The 23,201-nt window shown below is 37.4% G+C and overlaps 1 protein-coding gene across 2 annotated transcripts in view; it reads right to left on the bottom strand.

The window, feature by feature from the left end:
- The window catches only part of Epha6 (Eph receptor A6), a 969,479-nt gene that overhangs the window by 270,639 nt on the left and 675,639 nt on the right, over positions 1–23,201 (bottom strand). For both annotated transcript variants that reach the window (XM_006521787.3, NM_007938.2), the window contains one exon: positions 3,713–3,898. In XM_006521787.3, the coding sequence (XP_006521850.1) occupies positions 3,713–3,898 (186 nt within the window). The remainder of the gene's footprint in view (positions 1–3,712; positions 3,899–23,201) is intronic.

Consider the following 23,201-nt stretch of genomic DNA (forward strand, 5'->3'; position numbering starts at 1 on the left):
GAGGTTTGGTGACTATTCAGTCCATAATTAGCTGGTGAAGCAGTTGCTCTAACAATGGAAGTTTGGAGGATTACCTTTATTTAACAAGAATAAGCCAAGCTGAGAACTAGGGAGCCTCTTTCTACGCATGTAGTGCAATGCTTTTTGACTGAGTAGAATTTATTCTTTTATGTATGTTCATAAAAACTCCCTGTGAGTAATTTATAACATTCTTGAACATACAAAGGTTCCAAGTAACTCTAGAAGATTATATTATGGCTTTAGTATTGAGCCATGGGGGTCGTTAAAGAATGTCTTAGAATGACATGGAATTATCTTTGGGAATTTGTTTGCTACTGGGGATGACTTCTGTTCTTCTTTACCGAGTTTGTTACTTAGGTGATATAGTTAGTGCTTGTAAATGCTCTTTTTACTTAGCTGGAAGATAGACCCTGTTGCGTCTCTCACAGTTATTGTGCCGTACTTCTTCATCAGTAGGCTGCAATTCTTAACTTCTTATAGAAAGCTAGCCTTTTACCTCTTGGCGATGTAACTAATGTCACTGATAACTGTCAGCTACATATCAGTGACTACTTATGCTACTAAAGATTACAAGTCTGTCCTCCAACTGATGGGTTCTATTTTCTTCCTGGAGAAGGAGTATGTGTCTCATATACGGTTATAACTGATTCATCTTTCTTTCCATCAGTTATATCTTAACAAGCTAGTAAAGTTGTGATATGATTCATCATACAAAGAGGCTCAATTTTTATCAGACATCGTTTTTGCATGATGCAGTCTTTAATCATTTAGCTTTCCAATTTAAAATAAAAGCAGTTATATGTGAACATATGATGGAGCAGAAGTGATTCAAAGAACTGCACCATGCATGTTTCTAAGAGAAAAGGCTATACATAAGACAAAAATATACTCACATTAAACAAGAACTTGTAGACGGATGTTCTGAAGGATTTTATTTATTATCTTATATCACTTTTAATGGAGATTCAATATATTTGTTTCCCAGACCCCAGGACAATCTATCCGCAATCAGGCTCTTGTACTGCATCATTATCTTCATCAGTATCTTTTATGCAGTTGGGGCGTCTTTAGGGAACATTAATTGCTAGCTATCTCTTAGCTACTTAAGGGCAATCCTGGAACAATTACTGTGTATTTATGGGAATGAGGTATTCATTTATTTATTGCTTTTCTTCTAACAATCCCATAGCACTTGACTCAAGCTGATAACAGAACAAGCATCATCACTGATTGTTGCCGGAATTGCTTTTCCCTCATGCCCACAATGTACCCTGCAGCACCTCAACACTCCCCTATGGGGTTTGCGCTTAGCAGTTAAAACTATAATGCTGATTGTCATCATGGATATACTGACTTATATAGAATTAATTTTCTCATTTTGTAGAGCCTTGTTATAGGTTCTAATTTATATATACATATAAATATGCTATTTATAATATAATATATATGATAATATATGGATAAAGTCATAGTATTTATTTGATAAGATTTGATCTATTAATGGAAGAAAATAAAGATCTCTTACTTTCCAAACCTCCATCTGAGGAGATATGGACAATTAGACTTCCAGGAGAGGGAGAGTCACTTTTCTTTATGGCTATGGCCCCTAGTACATTTAGAATACTCCACTGGATGTAGTGCAGGAGTATGTGGGGAGCATGAGTTTGACCTGATGGAATATTAAGAAAAGAAAGGACACAAACTTGGAGTAGATTTCAGAGGAGTTAAAGGGAAAAGTAAGAATATAAATATACTCAAAATACATTGTATGAAAAGAGTTTAAGAATCAATAAAGAACCAAAATTATTTGAAAAAAAAACCCTCTCTTATAATTTCTTGGGTTGACTAGATTGAGTTGAATTGGTTTCTTTGCCCTGCCACATGGCCATAGCTGCAGGTACCTAGCTAGGGTGGGACTTGGGTAGGGATGTAAATGTCCGAGATGGTTCACTCACAAGCCTGGAATTTAGTGCCATCTAGCATGTTGAGTAAAGTACCTTGATTCTCTGTTTTTTTTTTTTAAATCTATCATCTATCTGTTCATCTCTCTGTCCATCCATCCATCCAATTCAGTGTGTGTGTGTGTTTGTGCTTGTGTGTGTGTGTGTGTGTGTGTGTGTGTGTGTAAGACATTTAACATGTGTGTGAGATGAGTGTAAGAGAGATGTGAATATAGCCATATGCAAGTCACAACATGGGTGTTTAGGACAGAGGACAATTGTAGCACTCAGTTCCTGTTGGTACCTTGAGATTAAACTCAGACTATGTGCAAAGCCCTCCTACCTTGCTAGGCTTCTTTTTGCAATGCTGCATGGATTGTTTTCATTCAACATGGAAGTTGGGTTTCAGGAAGAATTATAGACTACAGATAACAATTTGCAAGTATATAAATGCCATGTGTCCTGACCTTGCTAATGTCCCAGTGGGCAAAGTTGGTCACATGTCTGAATTCAATGTAATTGTGGTTGAGAAGTGCATATGGGTGAATATTGAAAAATTTAAATCACTACAATAAAAATCCACTATAATGATTATCATTTTGAACTCTCTTCCATACTTTCTGAACTATTGAGGCTGCCATTAATCTGCTCTCTTGAGCAACATTTTACCAATGCCTTGGGTGAAGAATATAGAGATTTCAGATGCAGAGTTCAGCACATATTTTTTTAAGTTATTACATTTTCTTATTTTTAACTATAACATGAGATTTTAATGTCCCTTGAATGGTTTGAAAAATATTTATTTACATATTTTACTTTTATGTGTGTGTGTTTGTGTTTATGTGAATTTATATTCATCACATATGTACATGAGCTTGTGGTAGCATAAAGAAATCATCAACTGGAACTGAAATTACATATGACCCTGTCTTAGTAGTGGGCTCTGGAAACTCAGCCTAGGTTCTCTGCAAGAGTAGGTAGGATGTGCTCTTAACCACTGAGCCATCACTCCAGATCCCACTCATATAAGTGAAATAAAATGTCATTTTAAATAATTTTTATGAAAAATTCAATGGTATTCTCTGTTGGGTTTTATGTTTAGTTTATTAGTAAATAAAAATGGATACATATTGGGTTTTTTTTGCCTTTTTTCATTGTTCAAATATGTACAATATGCAGCCAGTTACTTAAAGTATATGACTAATTTTAGATTTTAAAGTAATTTTCTTTCAAAACAGTGACCTTGATTCCATTATTTCTGTAACAGCAGAATTGTTATTTCAGCAGTTATCTTATATTTTACTTTATACCAACTATAATAATTTATTCATAATGCTATTAATAGAGCTGACTTCCATATAGAATTTTCTCTGGAAAGGTTTTACTCTATGATAAAGCATTTTATACTTGTCTATTAAATGTATTTCTAAGGAGTAGTAATTTACTTTAATGAATCAAATATTGATAGTCAGTCTTCTATTAATATTGACATTTAGAAAAATATAACCTGTTCCTCTTGAGTCATTATGCTAAGCCAAATGAGCAAGGTTTAGAGGTGATTCCTTTTCTAAGCTTTGTGGTAACCTATGCAAACTCTGATAATGTCATGGCCTAGAGACAGACACTGAGAAGAGATGTCAGAAGCCAGCATCCTGAATGAAGTCGCTGTCTTAACAACTTGGTATTTTCATTATGACTTAATGAAAACTAAGAGCACTGTATGAGAGATAGTGAGAAAACCAGGAACTTACTTTTAGTGACAACACCTTCTAGGCGAATGATGTTTGGGTGGTCAAACTGACCCATGATGCTAGCTTCTCTTAGAAAATCTCTTCTTTGTCGGTCCATGTGGCCACCTTTCAATGTTTTAATTGCAACTGGGATCTCCCTTTTCCCTGGTGTCTTCAAACGCCCACTGCAGACTTCTCCAAATTCACCTTAAAAGACAAAACAAAAATCATTTGTTTATACCAAACATTTCTATTTCAGAAAATCCAAATTACCATGATATCATTTAGAAATGAACCCCAAACACATCTTTCCAAAGTTTGCTTGAAAATGCTTGTGTGAAAAATATGCCTGATGTGTTTATAATGCTTCTGTGTTACAAATTTAGGTGAAGTAGTGTTCGCAGAATTATTATTATAAAATAAAAACATTGATCAATTTTCAGAATCATTGAAGGCGTTATTTCTGCATCAAGGCAGCTCCTCAAGAGACATCCCTGATTTGCTACATATTATGTCCAGCAGAATGGGATGTGCTAGTGTAATTCTCGAGGAAATCAATGAATATTCCCTGATCTTCTTCTCAGTCCTAATCTATGGGTCAAATTCAGGCTCTGTTTAGACAATCCTGGTATTTATAGTTGATTTGACCCCTGAAGTCATAAGTCTGGGCTTTATGACAATTAGAAAACAATATTGTTTTAATTAATTTATCAACACTGAAAAATATCCTGTGCTAAACACAGTTATACTAGCTTATTATATAGAATACAGAATTATACAAGATATATTGATAGAAATATAACTGTAGGAAGATGAGTTATACTTCAGCTCTAGTTTATGAATAGGTTAAATATGCATGTTGCTGCATGAGTACATACTGCTAGATTGCTATGAGAGTCACAGAAGTGTATGGTACTATCTTGTGCGCCATTAAAAAGAAAAGGAGATGAATGCAAATGAATCACTTAAGAGTAGTTCATCCATGAAAATGCTGTTTCCATTAAGAACAATCATGATTTGAGGACTAGATGAGAGGGAGATACTTTACGTTGAGGTGAAAATAGTAGAATGTACAAGTAAGGAGGGGTCGGAACATTCAAGGTGGGTGTGTTGAAGACAAAGATTAAAAGGTCAGAGACAGTAAGGAATAGTGGAGACATAAGGCAACTGACTCCCAGGGGCTGTTACCAGAAGGCTCACAGCTCTCTCAGTGTAACACAGTGCATTCAACAAAGATTAAGGGCATGGGGAAAGAACACAATAATAAAGCACTTGCACGGAAGTATGAAGACCTGAGTTTGATTCCCCACAACTCATGTTAAGAAAGTAGATGTAGGATGCTTTAATTCCACTTAGAAGGAAATAATCACAAGAGGTGGAGGGAGGGAGGGACCTGAGTGGGAGAGAGGAGTGGGAGGGGGAAGAGGGGACAGGAGAGAAGCCCAGAGAGCCAAGAGAATGAATGGGATCCCTCTAGAACGTACCAGAGACCCAGGAGGTGAGCAACTGTAACAGATCAATGAGTTTGACCTTAGTGAAAATGCCCAACACTGGGAAGAGGGAACTCGAAGAGTCTACCTCCAGTAGATAGACAGGGCCTCAAGTGGAGGGAGAGTGATGCTAACTCACAGTCAAAATTTATGACACAGAACTATTCCCATCTAAAAGAGCTACAGGGACAAAAATGGAGAAGAGACTGAAGGAAAGGCAGTCTAATGACTGGCCCAAATTGGGATCCATCTCATGGGAGGAAACCAAGGCTTGACACTACTACTGATGCTATGATATGCTTACAGATGGGAGTCTAGCATGGCTGTCCTCTGAGAGGCTCTACCAGCAGGTGACTGAGATAGATGAAGATATTTACACCCAACCATTGAACTGAAGTTGGGGACCCCTATAGTTAAATTAGGAGAAGGATTGAAGAAGTTGAAGGGGAGAGTGACTCATAGGGAGCCCAGTGGTCTCAACTAACCCAGACCCCAGTGAGCTCCCAAAGTCTGAGCCACCAACCAGGGACATACATAGGTGGGTCTGAGGCCCCTGGCAAAAATATAGCAGAGGTCTGCCTGGTCAGGCCTCAGTGGGAGAAGATGGCTTAATCCTCTAGGGTCTTGAGGCTTCAGGTAAGCAGGGGGACTGGTGGGGTGGGAGCACCCTTTTGGAGGCAAAAAGTTAACAACATACCAATGAAGCACACACACATACTATGTAGCATTATTCATAAAAGTTTCAGTCATTTAAATTTCAATCTTTTAAGGGTGGAAGGAATGAGAATATGTCTTTTCAGTTTATTAGTTCAGAGTTCTAATCAATAATTGGATATGGATATGTAATCACATTATAATTTGCGGTGCCACAGATTTCAATTAGCCATATATTCTTTGCATTAATTCAACAGAATCAACCAGATGTTGATTGTATGTAATACCCACTATTTCTTGTTGAAGAAAAAAAGACAATGTTTTCTTTTTTAAAATATGAGCATACATGTCTGCTAGAAATAGAAGACAGTCTAACAAGATAGTCAGTTGTTATCGTTATTATCATGATTTATTGCTATTCTTAGTACTAGAACTAGAAATCATTTATTATTGAGGAAAAATTCACTCCCTCTGGTGGAAAAAAGGCTAGTGAGCTGGGGAAGATGGCTTCAAAGCTGAGAGTTTGTCTTTTATACATTAAAACTTCACACAAGCAAGGATATGGAAGCACTGATCAGGCTGCTGTCCCTAGAAAATGCAGTGCTTAGAATACCAGACTTGACAAATTTTGCCCACATTTTGTAAGAAATACACAAATATATTAAAATGATGCTCTCTATTTGTTGGGAGTTGGATGCTCATATTTCACAGAAAATGAAGCTGAGCTTTTAAAGTTCTTTCATAACACATTTGATTTTTAAATTTGTGTTTTGTACCTAAAAATAACAGCTGTTAGAAAATTGAAACATTTTTCTGGGCTCCTGGGACTTTCGGAGCAAAAAAGGGTATTTGAATATGTCTAAACACATGTCAGATACACATAAGGCTGACTAGTATTAGACTTTGTCTGTTGATCACTCTTCTCCCCTTAATAAATATATTAAAAAAAATACAAGCCTTTCCCTTTGCCTCTCTTTATCTTTTACCAAACCCTAAAAAGATCATGTACTATTAACAAAGACTTGGCAATACTTAGAAATATAATATCTGACCTGAGTCCAAATCCATATAATTTTTCCCATGTGAATATCATAAAAATTCAAATAAACTTTTGAAAATAATGAAAGAAATGACAGCTCTGTTGGTACTTCATCAAGATAGACATAGTGGTAATTTCCTTTGGCTTTCTGTTGTCTGAAACTCATGCATCTTATTAACACCAGGCAGGTGTTTTCTTCATGTCAAGCTTTGCTTCATCAGCCTGTTATCACACTTATTTCATTGGCACTAAATATGGTGATCTGAGACTCCAGTTCTCCTTCATTTAAAACCCCTTGGGACAGAGAAATGAAAAAGCCACACTCCTGAGTTATTTTTAAAAAATATGTGTACTGGCTGTTGGGATGGTAAATATGCCTTAACGAGTATATTTCTTAGAGAAGTTTTCAGGCCTGGGCCAAAAAATCTCACTCACAAAATGTGATCAGATATTCTTTCACAGAAGGTCTGGATACATCACACATATGAAAGTGTCTCAAAGTACAATTTCATAAACTGTCAAAGACCAATTCGTTATGTGATTGTCCTTATAGTAACAGTAACTATAAGTAACAGTAACATTGTACATGTAACTTGACCATAAATAAAAGAAATCATTCCTTAATAAGATTGTGACTCTTTATATGTAGTGTATAGTTAACCCATTAACTATAGGTACATAACATTAATGACTACTTGCACATAATTGTAATCATTATTACAGTGCCCTAATATGGTACTTTGTACCAATGAGTCTATAAACTTAATGTATACTTTAATTTCTTTAAAAACCTTTTGAAGTTGGTACTAATATCCCATGTATAAAGCAGGAAACTAAAGCACACTTGCTGTACTGGCTAGTTTTGTGTCAACTTGACACAGCTGGAGTTATCACAGAGAAAGGAGCTTCAGTTGAGGAAATGCCTCCATGAGATCCAACTGTAAGGCGTTTTCTCAATTAGTGATCAAGGGAGAAAGGCCCCTTGTGGGTGGGACCATCTCTGGGCTGGTAGTCTTGGGTTCTATAAGAGAGCAGGCTGAGCAAGCCAGGAGAGGCAAGTCAATAAAGAACATCCCTCCATGGCCTCTGCATCATCTCCTGCTTCCTGTCCTGCTTGGTTCCAGTCCTGACTTCTTTGGTGATGAACAACAGCATGGAAGTGTAAGCCAAATAAACCCTTTCTTCCCCAACTTGCTTCTTGGTCATGATGTTTGTGCAGGAATAGAAACCCTGACTAAGACACTTGCTAAATAACTTGGCCACAACCAACAAATGTTGGGACCTAGAGTTCACTACTGTTAACACTTTCTTTCCTGATGTTTGAGCAATTTAGTCGTTGTTAGCATTTTATTAAGTTCACAGTCTAAATTCCCTATGGTAACAATGGTATCTTCACACTAATTATTTCCAGGGCTTAAGGCATGAGCTGGACTGGAAAGGCACATGGAGTGATAAAGCCGTGCTGTATGAATCTTTCATCTCTGTCCTACTAAAGGTTACCATTACTATGATGAAACACCAAAACCAAAAGCATCTTGTGAACAAAAAAGGTTTATTCAGCTTACAATTCCAGTTCACAGTTCATCACTGAGGAAAGTCAAGGCAGAAACTCAAACAAGACAGGGACCTGGAGATCAGGGCGGGTGCAGATACATGGAGGAGTGGTGCTTTCTGGCTTGATCCTCCTGGCTTGCTCAGCCTACTTTCTTATAAAACCCTGGACCACTAGCCCAGGGATCTGGGCCCTCTGCCATCAATTAAGAATTAAGAAAAAATGCCTTACAGTAAGATCTTATGGAGGCATTTTCTCAATCAAGTTCCACCCCTTCTTCATTTCAGATAACTCTAGCTTGTGTCAAGTTGACTTAAAACTATCTAGAACAACAACTAAACTTGAGCCCCAGCTGAAATGGGTTATATATTAGTGAGTCTGTAAAAACCACTCCAATCTAGTTTCAAGGTGGCTAAGAAAATTATACACAGGATAATTGATCTTCTGCCATGGACAGCACATTTGCTAGCTAACAATCCCATCTATCTTCCAGGTAGTGGTAAAAACATTTCTTGACAAGCAATTTTATTGTATAATATATAGGGCCATGTGAAACTACCAATTAGTATTGGATTTTGCACTTAAACTGTGCAGAATTGAACTGACACTTGTAGGAAAGTGGGGGGAAGGGAGTACAATCATCTTGGAAAGCTGTGACAACATGATCATGGAGCCTTGCTTAAATTTTACTCTCTGCAATCTGAGATGCCAGCTCTCCTTCATTCCCAACCCCTTTAAATGAAGAAACACAAAAGCCACACTCCTGGCTGTTTAAACCAACCAACCAACCAACCAACCAACCAACCAACCAACCAACCATGTCTTTTGGTTGTGGGGATGGTAAATCTTTCCAACTTGATTAGACCTAGAATTAACTGAAAGACAAGATACTGGGCAAGTCTGTGAGGGATGTGCAGGTAGGACTAATGAACCCCAGAGTAGTGCAGCACCTTCAAGCAGCAGCTCAGGCAAAGAGAGATCAGAGGAAAAGTGAAAGTGTGCATGCTTGCCTTTGACCCTGTTGATGGGTGTCCTTTCCTGTCACTGCTGCAGCAGATGCCAGCCTTTGCTGCCATTAGAATACTACTTCAGCCTTGCGATATGTGTTGAAGCCCAGGGGCTCCCAGGAATTCTCCAGGCATTCTGCACCACATTGAGGTGCGGTGGCATCCAGCCTTGTGCACTCAGCAGCCACCAGATGCTCAATGTCTCTAGTGTGAAGACATCTCTGTTGGCCCCCACAGCTCTGTCCACTAAGACAATATAGTCACTCCTCTTTATAACATACGTTCACTTTCTGAGTTGCTATCCTCTAAAGGGTTCTAACATGTATTTCACGATGGTTTTCTTTACATCTGCCATTACCCTGTACTGGGATGGTCTGCAATACACATGTCTTCATTTGTTCCGTGTACATCTACTTAATTCCCTGTACAGACTGATCGTTGCTTTTTCCAGGGTGCTTTCCCTAATAAACTTTCTTCCAACTTTCCTTCCTCCAACTAACTTTTCCTTTTAAATGCTAAAGCAAAAGAAATCTGGTAACTTAACACTACTCTCTACATTTGGAAGTGTGTCCAGCACTCATAGATAGGCAGGCTATTTTGTTCTCCTACCAGATATAATAGCAACCTCAGACAAGGCTATTCTGAGACATGACAAGAAGAGACAAAGCAAGGCCACTTCATAATTTTATCCAAGTTCAGACAGAGTCAAGGTCACCAAGTCATCCCAAAATACTACACATCACATTCTCTTGGCAAAAATGAATGCTTCTCTTTTTAAAATTTATTCTTGTTTTATTCTTATTCCGGTGTTCCCTATTTAGAGCTAAGTTCTATGAGGATAATATGGTACATGCCCTTAAACTCAGATTTGATATTTTGTGCTCTTTTGTTGTTGTTGTTGTTGGAAAGCACTATTGGAAGGCACGCATCTCTATTTCTTCAGATAAGGTTCTCTTGACACACTCACCCTCTTTGTCAAACAGATCAGGCTCAGACCCTCCCTCCAAACTACCGTGTATGAGGATTCAGCTGTGTTTTGTGATTTTTTTTCCTGGAGAGATATACATAAGCTGTTTATTTACTCTAAAGAGAGCATTGATGAAAGACCAGAGATTATTCCACTCACGTCTAGCTTACCAAAACAATGAGTTTGATTGGAATTTCTTACTGGAGTGTGGGAAACTTACAGACAGCCATACCACTGATCCAAAGTCTCTGTCTGTCTCTGTCTGTCTGTCTGTCTGTCTGTCTGTCTGTCTCTCTCTCTCTCTCTCTCTCTCTCTCTCTCTCTCTCTCACACACACACACACACAGAGCAATGGTTAACTGCCTCTAAAATCCCTCAAGAGAAGTAGGACCTTTTAAGCCCCACTCCTAGCAACCACTAAGTGCTCATAAATTCCCCAAGAAACTCAGCCTCATCTCTTCTCACATCCTCAAGGATGGAATGTCTACATTTGGTATAATCACACAGCTGCTGGGAGTTCAGGAGAACAGCGGTCATGATAGGCCTAGAGGACAGTATTCCTGGAGTTCCTTGCCAGCTTATGGAATGATTAAACTAAGCAATAACCCTCACAAAGATTCAGGGAGAAAGTACTCCTATGTGATACTACTAAATCTATATCCCACAACACTAGTTCCATCTGTTGTCAAGTGTAACTTCTTTTAAACCTATGTAGTATGGGCTACCTTCTTCTTATGGACTGTGAATGCATTATATATAATTCATTGTGCGCGCGTGCACACACACACACACACACACACACACACACACACACATATATATAATCTGTTCAGTGAGAGGTATATGGGTATATGATACTGAACAATCCACTTAATGCAGGAGAGAGCATCCTCCACTGACCAACAGGATGAACAGGAGTTCATTCAAAACAGTTACTTTCCTTCATCACCTTCTCAGAAAACTTGTCTGCTCACACTTTACTTCCAGAGCCTTTTCTCTGTGTTAGACGGGTGTGCTCCACAGCACGTCCTTCTCCTTATTAAATGAAATCAACCTTTTCCTCCTCACGTTGTTTTATTTATCAGACTGCTTTATTATAGTAACAGAGATAAAGCTAGGATAATTAGCACAGCCAAAGTATTTTCACTGAGACATAAAATCATTATAAAAATGTCCAGCTATCTATAGGGTGTTTTTAACTATAATAATGTACTGTCTATAGACAAATAACTCTTTGTGGAAACTTATGGGTGGGGGTAAGATAGTATACATTTTCACTCCGGCAGGAGACCTAGAAGGGTCATTCTGAGAGAGCAGATACTTAACTGGTTGCCAGATCCCTGACTCTGGCCCTATCTTCAGTTTTAGATATATCATTTGCTAAACAGATTGGCTTCAGACCCATTTGGACGTGAGCCGGCAAATAAAACCAACCGGGCAAAGTGCAGAAGTAGTCATGCACAATGCACATTGCAGACAAGTCTGTCTGCCTGCTGACATTGATCATGGGCAGTGGACTTGAAAACTCTCCTATCCTTTTTCTCTAATTGCCTCTGAACTGAACTTGACTTTAGTGCTGCTAATATAAGGCCATAGGATGCTTGCCTATTACCTCTAATGGGCCAGGCTTGCCAATCTCTGTCTTACAACAGATCCTGAAGTAATCTTGTCTAGGCAACATTCTTGCTCTGTTATGGCCTTGTTGTTATTTTTTACTGTGTAGGGATCACCTTGGAGTGTCAGATGCCTACATAGGCGGTTCTTCTTTCTGGTTCTCTCTTGAAGATAGCCAAGGGGGAAGAGCGTCGGGGTGGGGGGGGGGGAGGTAAGACTTGGTCCTCCAAGACTTTTAGGGTTGCTTTTATTATAATAAAATCTTTACCTGTCTTAAGTTTAAGTTACTATGCAGTGGAGCCTGTCTGAGTTCCTGTGAGGCCAGAAACTGACTCTCTGGAGTTTAGGATCTCATTGTAAAACAGCAAAGGATTAAGTAAATTAATAGCCATTGTTCTATCCCTGAAGGAACTACTCCAACTTCCAGCCTGCTAGTTGAAGTCACAAGAAGAAAAAAGGATACTTAGAAAAAATGACCAGCAGTTAAGAGCATTGACTGCTCTTCCAGAGGTTCCGAGTTCAATCCCCAGCAACTACATGGTGGCTCACAACCATCTGTAACGAGAGCTGATGCCCTCTTATGCTGTGTCTGAAGACAGCAACAGTGTACTCATATAAATAAAGTAAATAATTCTAAAAGAAAAACAAAAAGAATATACTTGGCAAAGTTGTCCTCCAGAAATGCTAGAGAGATAACGAGTTCTGTCTCAGTTAGGAGTTTTACTACTGTGAACAAAAGCGACATGGGGAGAAAAGGGTTTATCTTACTTCCTGAACACAGTCCATCATCAGAGGAAGTCGGAGCAGAAACTCAAGTCAAAACCAGGAAGCAAGAGCTGCAGCAGAGACTACAAAGGAATGCTGCTTCCTGGCTTGCACTTCATGCTTGCTCTGCCTGATTTCATATACTCCTCAGGAGTATTGGACAAGTCTGGGAACAATGGGCTGAACCTCCCTATGTCAATCATTAAGTGAGAGAATGTCCTACAGACTTGCCTATAGGCCAGTCTTCTGGGGGATTTTCCTCAAATGAGATTCCTCTCCCCAGATAACTGTAGATTGTGTTAAATTGACAAAACCAAACCAGGACTATATCCCAAATTAAGCACAGATGTAATGAGATGTCCCTTTAACCCAGAACTTTGGTAAAAGCAGCAGGAGATTTGCTGTAAACTGGGAAGGCCAATTCCAGGCCTGACAGGGCTACATAGAGAGACTCTGTCTCAAATAATAAACAGACACACAGGTAGGTAGGTAGGTAGGTAGGTAGGTAGGTAGGTAGGTAGGTAGGCAGGCAGGCAGGTAGGCATGATGAGACAAATAGAAACTGAGTTTGCTCATCATTATGAAACTGACTTTATAAGAATAGGTAGTTCCATGCATTGAAAGAAAAGGATGATAAATAAAAATAGAAAAATGTATAAAGCTCACTGCCAGAGGTTAAATTAAAAATATTCTAATAATAAAAGGTTACATGTAAATTACTCTTAATTCTAGTATATGATTAGTTTTAGTTCAAAGTGTTAACTCTAGTATGAAGTTAAATCTTCTGTAAAAATGTTACAGATCTACTGTAGCATCTCATCACTTTGGCTATAAACAACTGGATGATAGATAGATATGAAAATGATTTCTGTACTGGTTAGGACAACATTTGCTGTGATGAAACTTCATCTTCAAAAGCAGTTTAGGCAGGGAAGGATTTAATTGGTGTGGTGGTTTGAAGAAGTGTGTCATAGGCAGAAAGGAGAGATTTGTATCAGGGATCTAATGCATTTCATGATAATAAAATAATATACCATTTGCTTCAAAATTGCTAAAACAATCGGTTTTTAAATGATTTCCTTCTAAAGAGTCTGTGAGAGGATTGATTTTGAAAAATAAATTAGCTTGATTTAATTAATCATTCAAAACTACAGCCATTGTAACATTACATCACGTCTCTTAAATATATCATACAATTGTTATTTCTTATTTAAAAATTAAAGAAGTCAGATACCCCATGATGGAATTGCCTGTTCCCCAGCACACACACACACACACACACACACACACACACCCCTAACTGAAAAGCATGCCCTTGATTCCCTCAGTCTTCTAAATGACTCAAGTTCAAACTCTAGCCTAGGTTCTTTCTGACATCCTCTTGTTGACATGCTAGTTCTCCATACTGTGAACTTTTCCTCGTTTAAAGGAAAAACAAACACATCCTGTTTCAACAGCGCGTGTTCCCGACAGATTTTAATTTCACAGCTGTTGTGTCAGTTTCCTCTGGAATGGAAACATTCCATCCTTCCTGAGAAAAGCCTTAAGCAGAAAAGTAAACAACTCGGTATAACTTCAGGAAGTTCCTAAAACAGACCAGATTTATTAGACCCCTCCACACCTTAAAAGCTAACCAATAAAAACAAGGAATAAAAAGCTGCCTGCAAAGAAGACTTCTAGAGAAGGCAAGCTGCACAGATTCTGAGGCCAAGCTCCCTAGATGAAGCAGAGAGGAGCAAAACTGTCTGAAAGAGGTTTAGACTACAATCATTTGGTAAGGATACTCTGCAGGCTGTGCATTGTGTTCTAGGCTCCCAGATTTTGTGAACTGGCACACATACTGAGGTGGGCTTTGGCGATGCAGCTGTCTTTGAGTCATTTCTGCTCTTGTAAGTAACCCCTCGCCCATATTTCTGTATGTAAACCCTCAAAAAACTCATTGGCTTACCATATTTGGTGGTTTTTGTTCTTTGGTCTCCATATCTGAGGTGAATAGATGTGAGTGTAGCCTCTCTGGGTGGAGGCAGGGGGGTGTCACACCACAGTATTAACACTATTTACTAAAATAGCTCCTTTAACTAGTTGAAATCATTAAAATCCATCTTCAATGTGTTTATTCTTTTGTTATCTATCTCTCCATAGATTCTTAGCCTCATCTTGTCAACTATAATCTAAATTATTATAATTTTATATTATATTGGTAAACTATCATGTGTCATCTGTGTTTACTGAGAACGTGGGTGGGTCTGGAAGTGAGGCTGGCTTCCTGGTTTCAGATCAACCATGTTCTATCAAATGTCTTCCAAGCTCCTGTGTTACAGGTTAGGCTGCCCTTCTGGCTCGGTAACAGGGAGAGGGTAGAACAGAAAATAGTCCAAAAGCAAAAAATAATGCTTTTGAGAACAGCTGGAGGAAAAAACCATTTCAACAAAGGTTACTATTTTTTATCTCATGATGTAGAAGTGCTTGTCATGCAACAGGCCAGAGGAGCCAGCAGTCCCTTCATAAAGAGACTCCTTTGCTCCAGGTAGACAATTTCAGCACCACTTCTGCAATTCCTTTTCTTTCAAGGGTATCGGCTGCTACCAGATGGGTTCTCATAGCAACAGTTTTCTTGCCTCAGGATATATTGAAAGAGATCAATCCTCTTTATACTAAAACTATTTGCATTTCAAAGGTAGGTCTGCTTGATGATCTATCAAAATTGATTTTTCTATTCTGCTATCAGAAGAATTATGCTAAAAATCAAATATAATGAAAAATATATTTGTGACTATTTTCTTTGTCTGTTTTGCAGGAAAGTATATAAAGCATACTGTATGTTTCTATTAGCTTGCGTTACCATCTTCCACCCACACTTCATACCGTGGCTGAAACTGACAATTAGTTCAACCACTCACTGAATATTCTTAGAGAAATAAGTTACATATAAAAAATCTATGTTTTATGTCTGTATATATTATTATATAAGAAACATCTCAATTCTCAGAAATTCTGTCCCGAGGTGCCACATATGAACTTAGACCATAATATCTCACCCTTTATGCTTTGTTGATTAGTACCCAGTTGGGACTGAAACCCATCAGCTGCTAAAGAGCCTCTGGATTGGCTAGTCTCAATCCAGGCTAAGTTAATAGGAAATCCATCTTGAGGAATATAACCCTCACTTACTGTGTCAGGTGTGAAAATGGTTGAAAACATACAACATATACATGTATCCAATTGGTTGTCTCCCCTTGCCCCACCCCATCTAATGTGTGGGGTTTTGCTTCTAAAGGTTGCTGTGTTCTGCCCCTCACTGGCATGGTTTAGATCCCAAACCCAGACATCTCCCTGATAAGTGATCTTTTGAATAGGGAAAGTTTTGTTGGCTCAAACTTGGTTTTCATGGTGGATTATTCCCAAATCCCCAGACTCTAACAATCCTCAGCTATATGTTCCTTTCAGTAGACATATTAGGTTATACATATTAGGTTAAGGTTTTCCCCATCACCAATTACTTTCACTTTTATACTGATAAAATACACATCTATATTTACTGCCTGTGAAATTCTCTCTTGAAATCTTCCCATGCCTTAACACCTGGAAGTCTCTCAGGGACCATCTCATCATTGCTTCCTGTTGTAATCTGCTTAGATTGGCATTACAAAGTGCCATAGGATGAATAGTTTAAATAACAATGATGGCTTTCTTTGTTGAATGGTGGGAAATCCTAGTTCAGTGTACTGGCTGTTTCAATTCCTGGTAGACTCTCTTCTTGGCTGTTCAGTGACTTCTTGAAATCTCACCTTTACCTTTCTTAGTACTCATGTGGAGAGAATTTGCTCCCTTTCTGTTCTCAAACGGAAAGGCATCATATGAGATAAGTCCCTTGTTTATGGTTCATTTAACCTTAATTATCTCCTAAAAATCTTATCCTCCCTCAAATCCAGTCTCCCACACTGGAAGTTAGAACTTCAACACATGAATATGCAGTGGGGAAGAATTTAATATATAGAATGCCCTGTAACCTCTTGTCATTACACCTTAATTCATTTTGTAGCTATGGTTGATTGAACCATGTCCTCTCAACCCAAATAAAACTGCATCCTAAAAAGCCCTACCATGTAGGAACTTACAGGTTCACTATATTAATAATCTTTAGACATACCAATTCTACTAGGACACCCAGATAGGTCTAGTGGAACCACAAAGGTTCTTACAGGAGAGAAGCAGAAAAGATGGGAGGAATGAACATGAAACAGGGAAGAGTGTCATGTGGTTCGGGAAGACTATAGTAGTTTTTTGAGAAGGGACCTTTAGAAGGTGGCCCTGGCAAGGACACACATTCTTCCCTCCAAATGAATGTGGATTCATTGTGGACTGGATTCAGTTTTAGTGTGACTAACTTGTCATTTTGGGCTTTAAGAACTATAAGACTACAGACTTGTAGATTTAACTGGTAATGCATGGCTGGCAGCTATTTTAGGGTGGGGCAGTCTGATTCCTATATTGTGGGTCTGTTTTAGGTTGACTGCGACCCTTTAGGGCAATGGTTCTCCACTGGTCAGTTGTGATTCTTTTGGGGAATTCAAGAACCATTTCACATCAGGAAACACAGGCATTTACATTATGATTCATAACAGTTATGAAGTAACAAGAAAAATAATTTTATAGTTGAGTCACACAACACAAAGAACTGTATTAAAGGGTCGCAGTCAACCCTTTAATTAGGATGTTTGAGAACCACTGCCTTAGGCCTTTGTTTCTGGATCCCGACTGAGGTTCTCTTCTCATGTTTCAGCAACAGTTCTCTGACTTACTGCCATTTTCTGCTCCTTTGCCTTTCCCACTGTGAAACTTTTAAACACTTGCCTTCTTGCTCCTCTGACATCAGTCACTATGAACCCAATGGGAAGGGATGCTACAGAGTATTTGGTTAGACGGATGACTTTTTGATGGTCACCTGTATGAGTAGTTGACTCCCCGTCAAAGGGCACACTATTCATTCTTGAGTCATGGTGAAGGCAACACTAAGAGCCTCATTTCCCAGAAGATGAGATCCTTGCACTGGTGCAAATATAGCTTTTTGAAACTTATATGGAAAACTAAGAGAAGTTCATGGTGGAAGGATTGCACTTGGATAGCAGAATATGATGATGTAGAGAAGTCAGCTCTTTCACAGCTGTGTTGGTCAATGTACATCAAGTAACAGAAGAGTCACGATAGTTCCAAAATAAAATGCATAATAATTTTGATTTAAAAGTCAAACATGTGTCCTAGATAATCACTGACTGATATTAAATGACTTTAACAGCAGTAAAGTCTTTGCATAGCTTTAATATAGTAAATGTTTGTATTTAAAACTGTATTATTAGATCATTTCATCTTAAGCTGTAAAAACATATTTGTGGAAAATCACTATCACCTCTCTAAATTGAACCATAATTCAAAATAAAGACATTTTAATATGACTTTACTTATTCTCTGGGGATAACAGGAAGATGGTCTAATAAAATAATTAGCATAAAAGTTCATTTTCATGTTATCTTTTCATTTTCACCAATATAAACTTTATTACTTTAGTTAAAATTTCATTCAGTCTATTTGTCTCCCTGAGATACTCATCATACTTTAAAAAGTATACTTTATTATTTATTAAAAACACTTTTCACTGAGACCTACATTGTGATACATGCCATTATAAAAAATTCTGAGAGGGAAGTAAAGTTTCCAACAAACTACAAGTGCTTTGGCTCTAGAGAATAATTCAAATTCCATCATGTAATGGAGAAACTGACTGGCAGGATAGTGTTAGTTTGGATACATCAGTAAACAACAATTCCCAAATTGGTTGCGGAATATTATTTCAGGAAGAATATTCTAATCAGTTATTGAATATTGTAATTCAGTAAGAACAATCAGTTATTGAAATTGACTAAAATTTTCACAAAATTTAAATTGTAGAATGTTGCTCTATGTAGACTCATATCCCATTCCGTGTTACAGCTTTTAAAAAAATTATAAATTGAGATGGTTTTCAAAGTTAAAACTTTGATAATATTATGATCTATATTATAATTTAGAAACTGCACATAATATAGTAAGTAATAAATGTAGAAGTGTCTTTATTATAAGCAGAAAAATATTATATGGAGTAATTACAACTTTGTGAAAAGAAAATATAAGCTTTGTGTTTAGAGAAGCTGGAACATATAAGATTAATGAGAATTAGAAATACAAATGTAAAAGCGACTAAACCACTGGATTTACAATCATCTTCTACATAGTAGATTCAAAGCTCATCCTTTAGCTAATGTGACGTGATGAGGAAAGTCATTTCTATCAGGTTCAAAGCACTGACATAGGGTGGTGATGAAAAATTATGATTCATATTAATGCTTAATTTTCTTAAACATTTCCTTGGTTAACTTTTGCAACTAGAACTTTTGCCATAAGAAATTAATTATATCTGTGTAGTCAGATAGTGTTCAATGCATCTTGATAAATTTGGCCCATGCTTTGTAAGTAGAAAGAAAAACTGGTTTCTATACATGCATAAGTTGAAAAGAACTCCAGATAATCTTAGGTAAGTATTTTACATCTTGGGAAGAAGACACACATGTTATACAAATGTTTTTTTCAAATGGGTTTTTGCTTGAGGGACATAAGTTCTACATTACTTTTTTTTTCAAGAATCACATAATTTATTTAATGCATGCAATCAAGTTAAACCAAAATCATAAAATTAAAATTTTTGATGTTTCTCTTAATCAGTATATATTCTTTCCTTTGCAATCTGCTGCTAGAAGCTATTGGGCTCTTTTGGAAGTGTCATGGTGCCCTGTTTTTTATGTCAGTACTCAGCTACTAGATTGCTATTTGCACACATGTTGGACAAGCTTTCTCTATCACTTTGTAAGCTGGTTGTCATAGCTTGTGGCTTCTTTTTTGAAAGTATCAGTTTGTGGTGGCATTGGCTCTAATTGAGCACTATAATACACTTTCTGGGTAACTTTGTCATTTGCAGTCATGGCTTTGGGTATGGTATGGTATGTGTTGTAATGGGTCAGGGGACCTTTTTTTTTCTTTTAAGTACCACAGGGAAGATGTGTACTATATAAATCCAGGCCAGTATATGAATACAGTACGAGGGGTACATACTACTCTGAGTCCCCTTCAACAATGGGAGCTGTGAGGAGAGAGAGATGTGGAATGTGGTGAATATGAGCTCAGAAATGGCATTTCTGGAGTGTAGGTTTGGTTTCCATAGGTATTGTACTGTGCTGAAGGAGCCTGGGCTCTAAGAGTTGAGGAGAGGCAATGCAAATTTATTCTGTGAAGCAGAGCTATAGTGTGGACTGCACGTAGCTCTTTTATCCCAAGCCTGTGTGGACTGAGGAACTCTTACCTGGGGCTGCTGTGTTACCTACTTATGGTAACTGCTAAGGCGCTCCCATTTACATTTGCATTTAATAGACAGTATCCATAATGGAAATCTGATGTCACAATTGCAAGCATGGTTCATTCTGCTCTCTTCCCTACCGTGGGCATTCTAATTTTTCCCCTTACTAGGTTCAGTTGCTTTCCCTTAGGTCTTCACCCTGAAATGTAACTGTTTGCATTGCTGATGTCACTGTTCAGCAGGAGACGAGCCCTAAGCATCTGAATTCCTTAGCAGTATTTCAAGTTCTCTAAATTTTAGATGTTTCTTGTTTAATTCTTGCTCAAAAACCAGAATACTTATTACAGTTTGAGAACTGCTTTATGACAGGATTTACCATTTTCATACATATTTTGTTTCATTGAAGAGAACATGAGTTTGAAAATTTAGGCTTATTAGCCTCTGAATATTCATCACATATATTTGATAATTGTATTATTCAATCTGCTAGCCTTATTGACTACCCTGTTTAATCTATTACTTACTAAAGTATAATAAAACTCATCTATTAGGGTTACCAGTTTTTAATTTCACTAATAAGACATCTTTTGCTTTATATTTTAATCTATTCTTATACATTTTATTATTTATAGGCACATCGAGCTAAATTCCAAAACTGTTAGCCTTAAATATTGAATGTCACCTTAAAATATTAAAATATTAGTCACAATTAGGATCTTGAACTTGAACATGGCTTTTATAAAGACAGTAAAGGTTGATGTTTACCAATATAGTTTTACTTTTTGCCTGACTTTCAATGAAACTAATAATAGGTAATTAGATGTTGGCTGCTGCTTTGAGTGCTATATACAAATTAATTCATTTAACCAAGCATATTACTGAACTAATTGTGAAAATAAATAAGTACTACTAGTGTAAAGTTTACATAAATGATCCGCTGATGAAAATAGAACTAATTCCACCGTGTTTAGAAGACAGCCACATATTTAGGAATCACAGTAGGGGACAAAACCATTTCCTCCTCATAATATGTGCTTTGTCCAGTCTTATTGTTGCTATGGATTGCTGGTAACCTTAAGGCCATTGCATAGTATATGAGGTATAACACTTGAAAGATCTCACTACTCTAGCATTTTAGAAGCATGTTTCTGAAATACATCTTTAGATTTTTTTGATGCATACATAAAAGAAAACTTGAGATACTACGTACATTTCTAAACAAGATACTTTCTTCATATCCATGTGGAAAGCAGTAGCCATTCCAACTGGGTCATTTGTCATGTTTGAAGAGAAGTATAGTGGGCCTAACTCTTCACTGTAACCTATATAAAAGCACCTTCCAAAACTATAGCAATAACATATAGTTGTACTTACTATATTCATAGCTCATGAAGTGACCAACAGCTGTACGGTCATAAATTTCAAGTATTTCCTCAGCTAAACCATGCTGAGTTCTATAGTGAAGTCAAAGTAATGAGAAGATAATTTTTAATACTGAAAAAGAAAATCATCAATAAGGAGAGATAAATTTGAAATAATGTGAAATTATGTGTACAAATTCTTTGAATTAGATGTTAGTAAACTACAATTTTCAGAACTTTAATGGTATCTGATGTTATGCAAGTTATACTACAACGGAAGGAGAAAAAGATGCTAAATGCCTGTGTTTTGATATTTCTTCTTTCTCGTTTAAAGTGATGATTCATTAGGTGGTTACTTTGGACTTCATTGCAGAATATGAACAACAAAATCTTACAGCATTCATGTTCACTTTAGTGAAGTAAATGAAAGGTGTACAACATTTGTCATAGAAGATGTGATTCTCTTCTATTAGAGAACAGCAACCCTAAAACAAACGTAGAATATATTTGTTCTGCATATGCACAGAAAAGTCTACTGGAGATATTAAATGACAGGCATGTCTTTACATTTCTTAAAATAACAATTGATTGCTCTGTTTTTTTAACCCATTAGTTTCTTTTATGTTTTATCTAAGTAAATGTAAGATGGCATGATGTGTAGACAAGATTTGGAACTCTCTGTATGTCTAGTTGATTTTAAATGTTAAATACTCAACTGTTTTCTAAAAATAACCCTATTCCTCCAAATTCAGTGGGGGCACACCTATCTTGGGAAAAATGACTTATTTTACAAGGTACACATATACATCAACAACTTGAATAAAAGGACTAGTTAAACCTATCTTTCCTATATGAGAGCAGAAAAAAAATAAACACACACACACATATATATATATGTATATATATATACACACATATATACATATGGAGATACTTTTATACACACACACACACACATACACACACACATATATGCCATTTTGACATTATAATTTAGTGTACTTAATGTCAAATAATGTCAAAGACAGGTTGCCATGTTTTTTTTTCAGAAATCCTCCTGCCTCTGAATCCCAGTTCTGGGATTAAAGGCTTGCACCACCACACCCGGCTCTTATGTGTCTTTGCATCTGATATGTTTCTTACTTTTGTTTTGACCTATTCTGATACTATTTCTTTTTTTTTATAATATTTTTATTAGGTATTTTCTTCATTTACATTTCCAATGCTATCCCAAAAGCCCTCCATACCCTCTCCCCTACTCCCCTACACACCCACTTCCACTTCTTGGCCCTGGCATTCCCCTGTACTGGGGCATATAAAGATTGCAAGACCAATGGGCCTCTCTTTCCAATGATGGCCGACTAGGCCATCTTCTGATACATATGCAGCTAAAGACACGAGCACTGGAGGGTACTGGTTAGTTCACATTGTTGTTTCACCTATAGGGTAGCAGACCCCTTTAGCTCTTTGGGTACTTTCGATAGCTCCTCCATTGGGGTCCTGTGGCCCATCCAATAGCTGACTATGAGCATTCACTTCTGTGTTTGCTAGGCCCCAGCATAACCTCACAAGAGACAGCTGTATCCAGGTCCTTTGAGGAAAATCTTGCTAGTGTATGCAATGGTGTCAGAGTTTGGAGGCTAATTATGGGATGGATCCCTGAATATGGCAGTCTCT

This window comes from Mus musculus, chromosome 16, assembly GCF_000001635.26.
Source record: "Mus musculus strain C57BL/6J chromosome 16, GRCm38.p6 C57BL/6J".
Taxonomy (NCBI): Eukaryota; Metazoa; Chordata; class Mammalia; order Rodentia; family Muridae; genus Mus; species Mus musculus.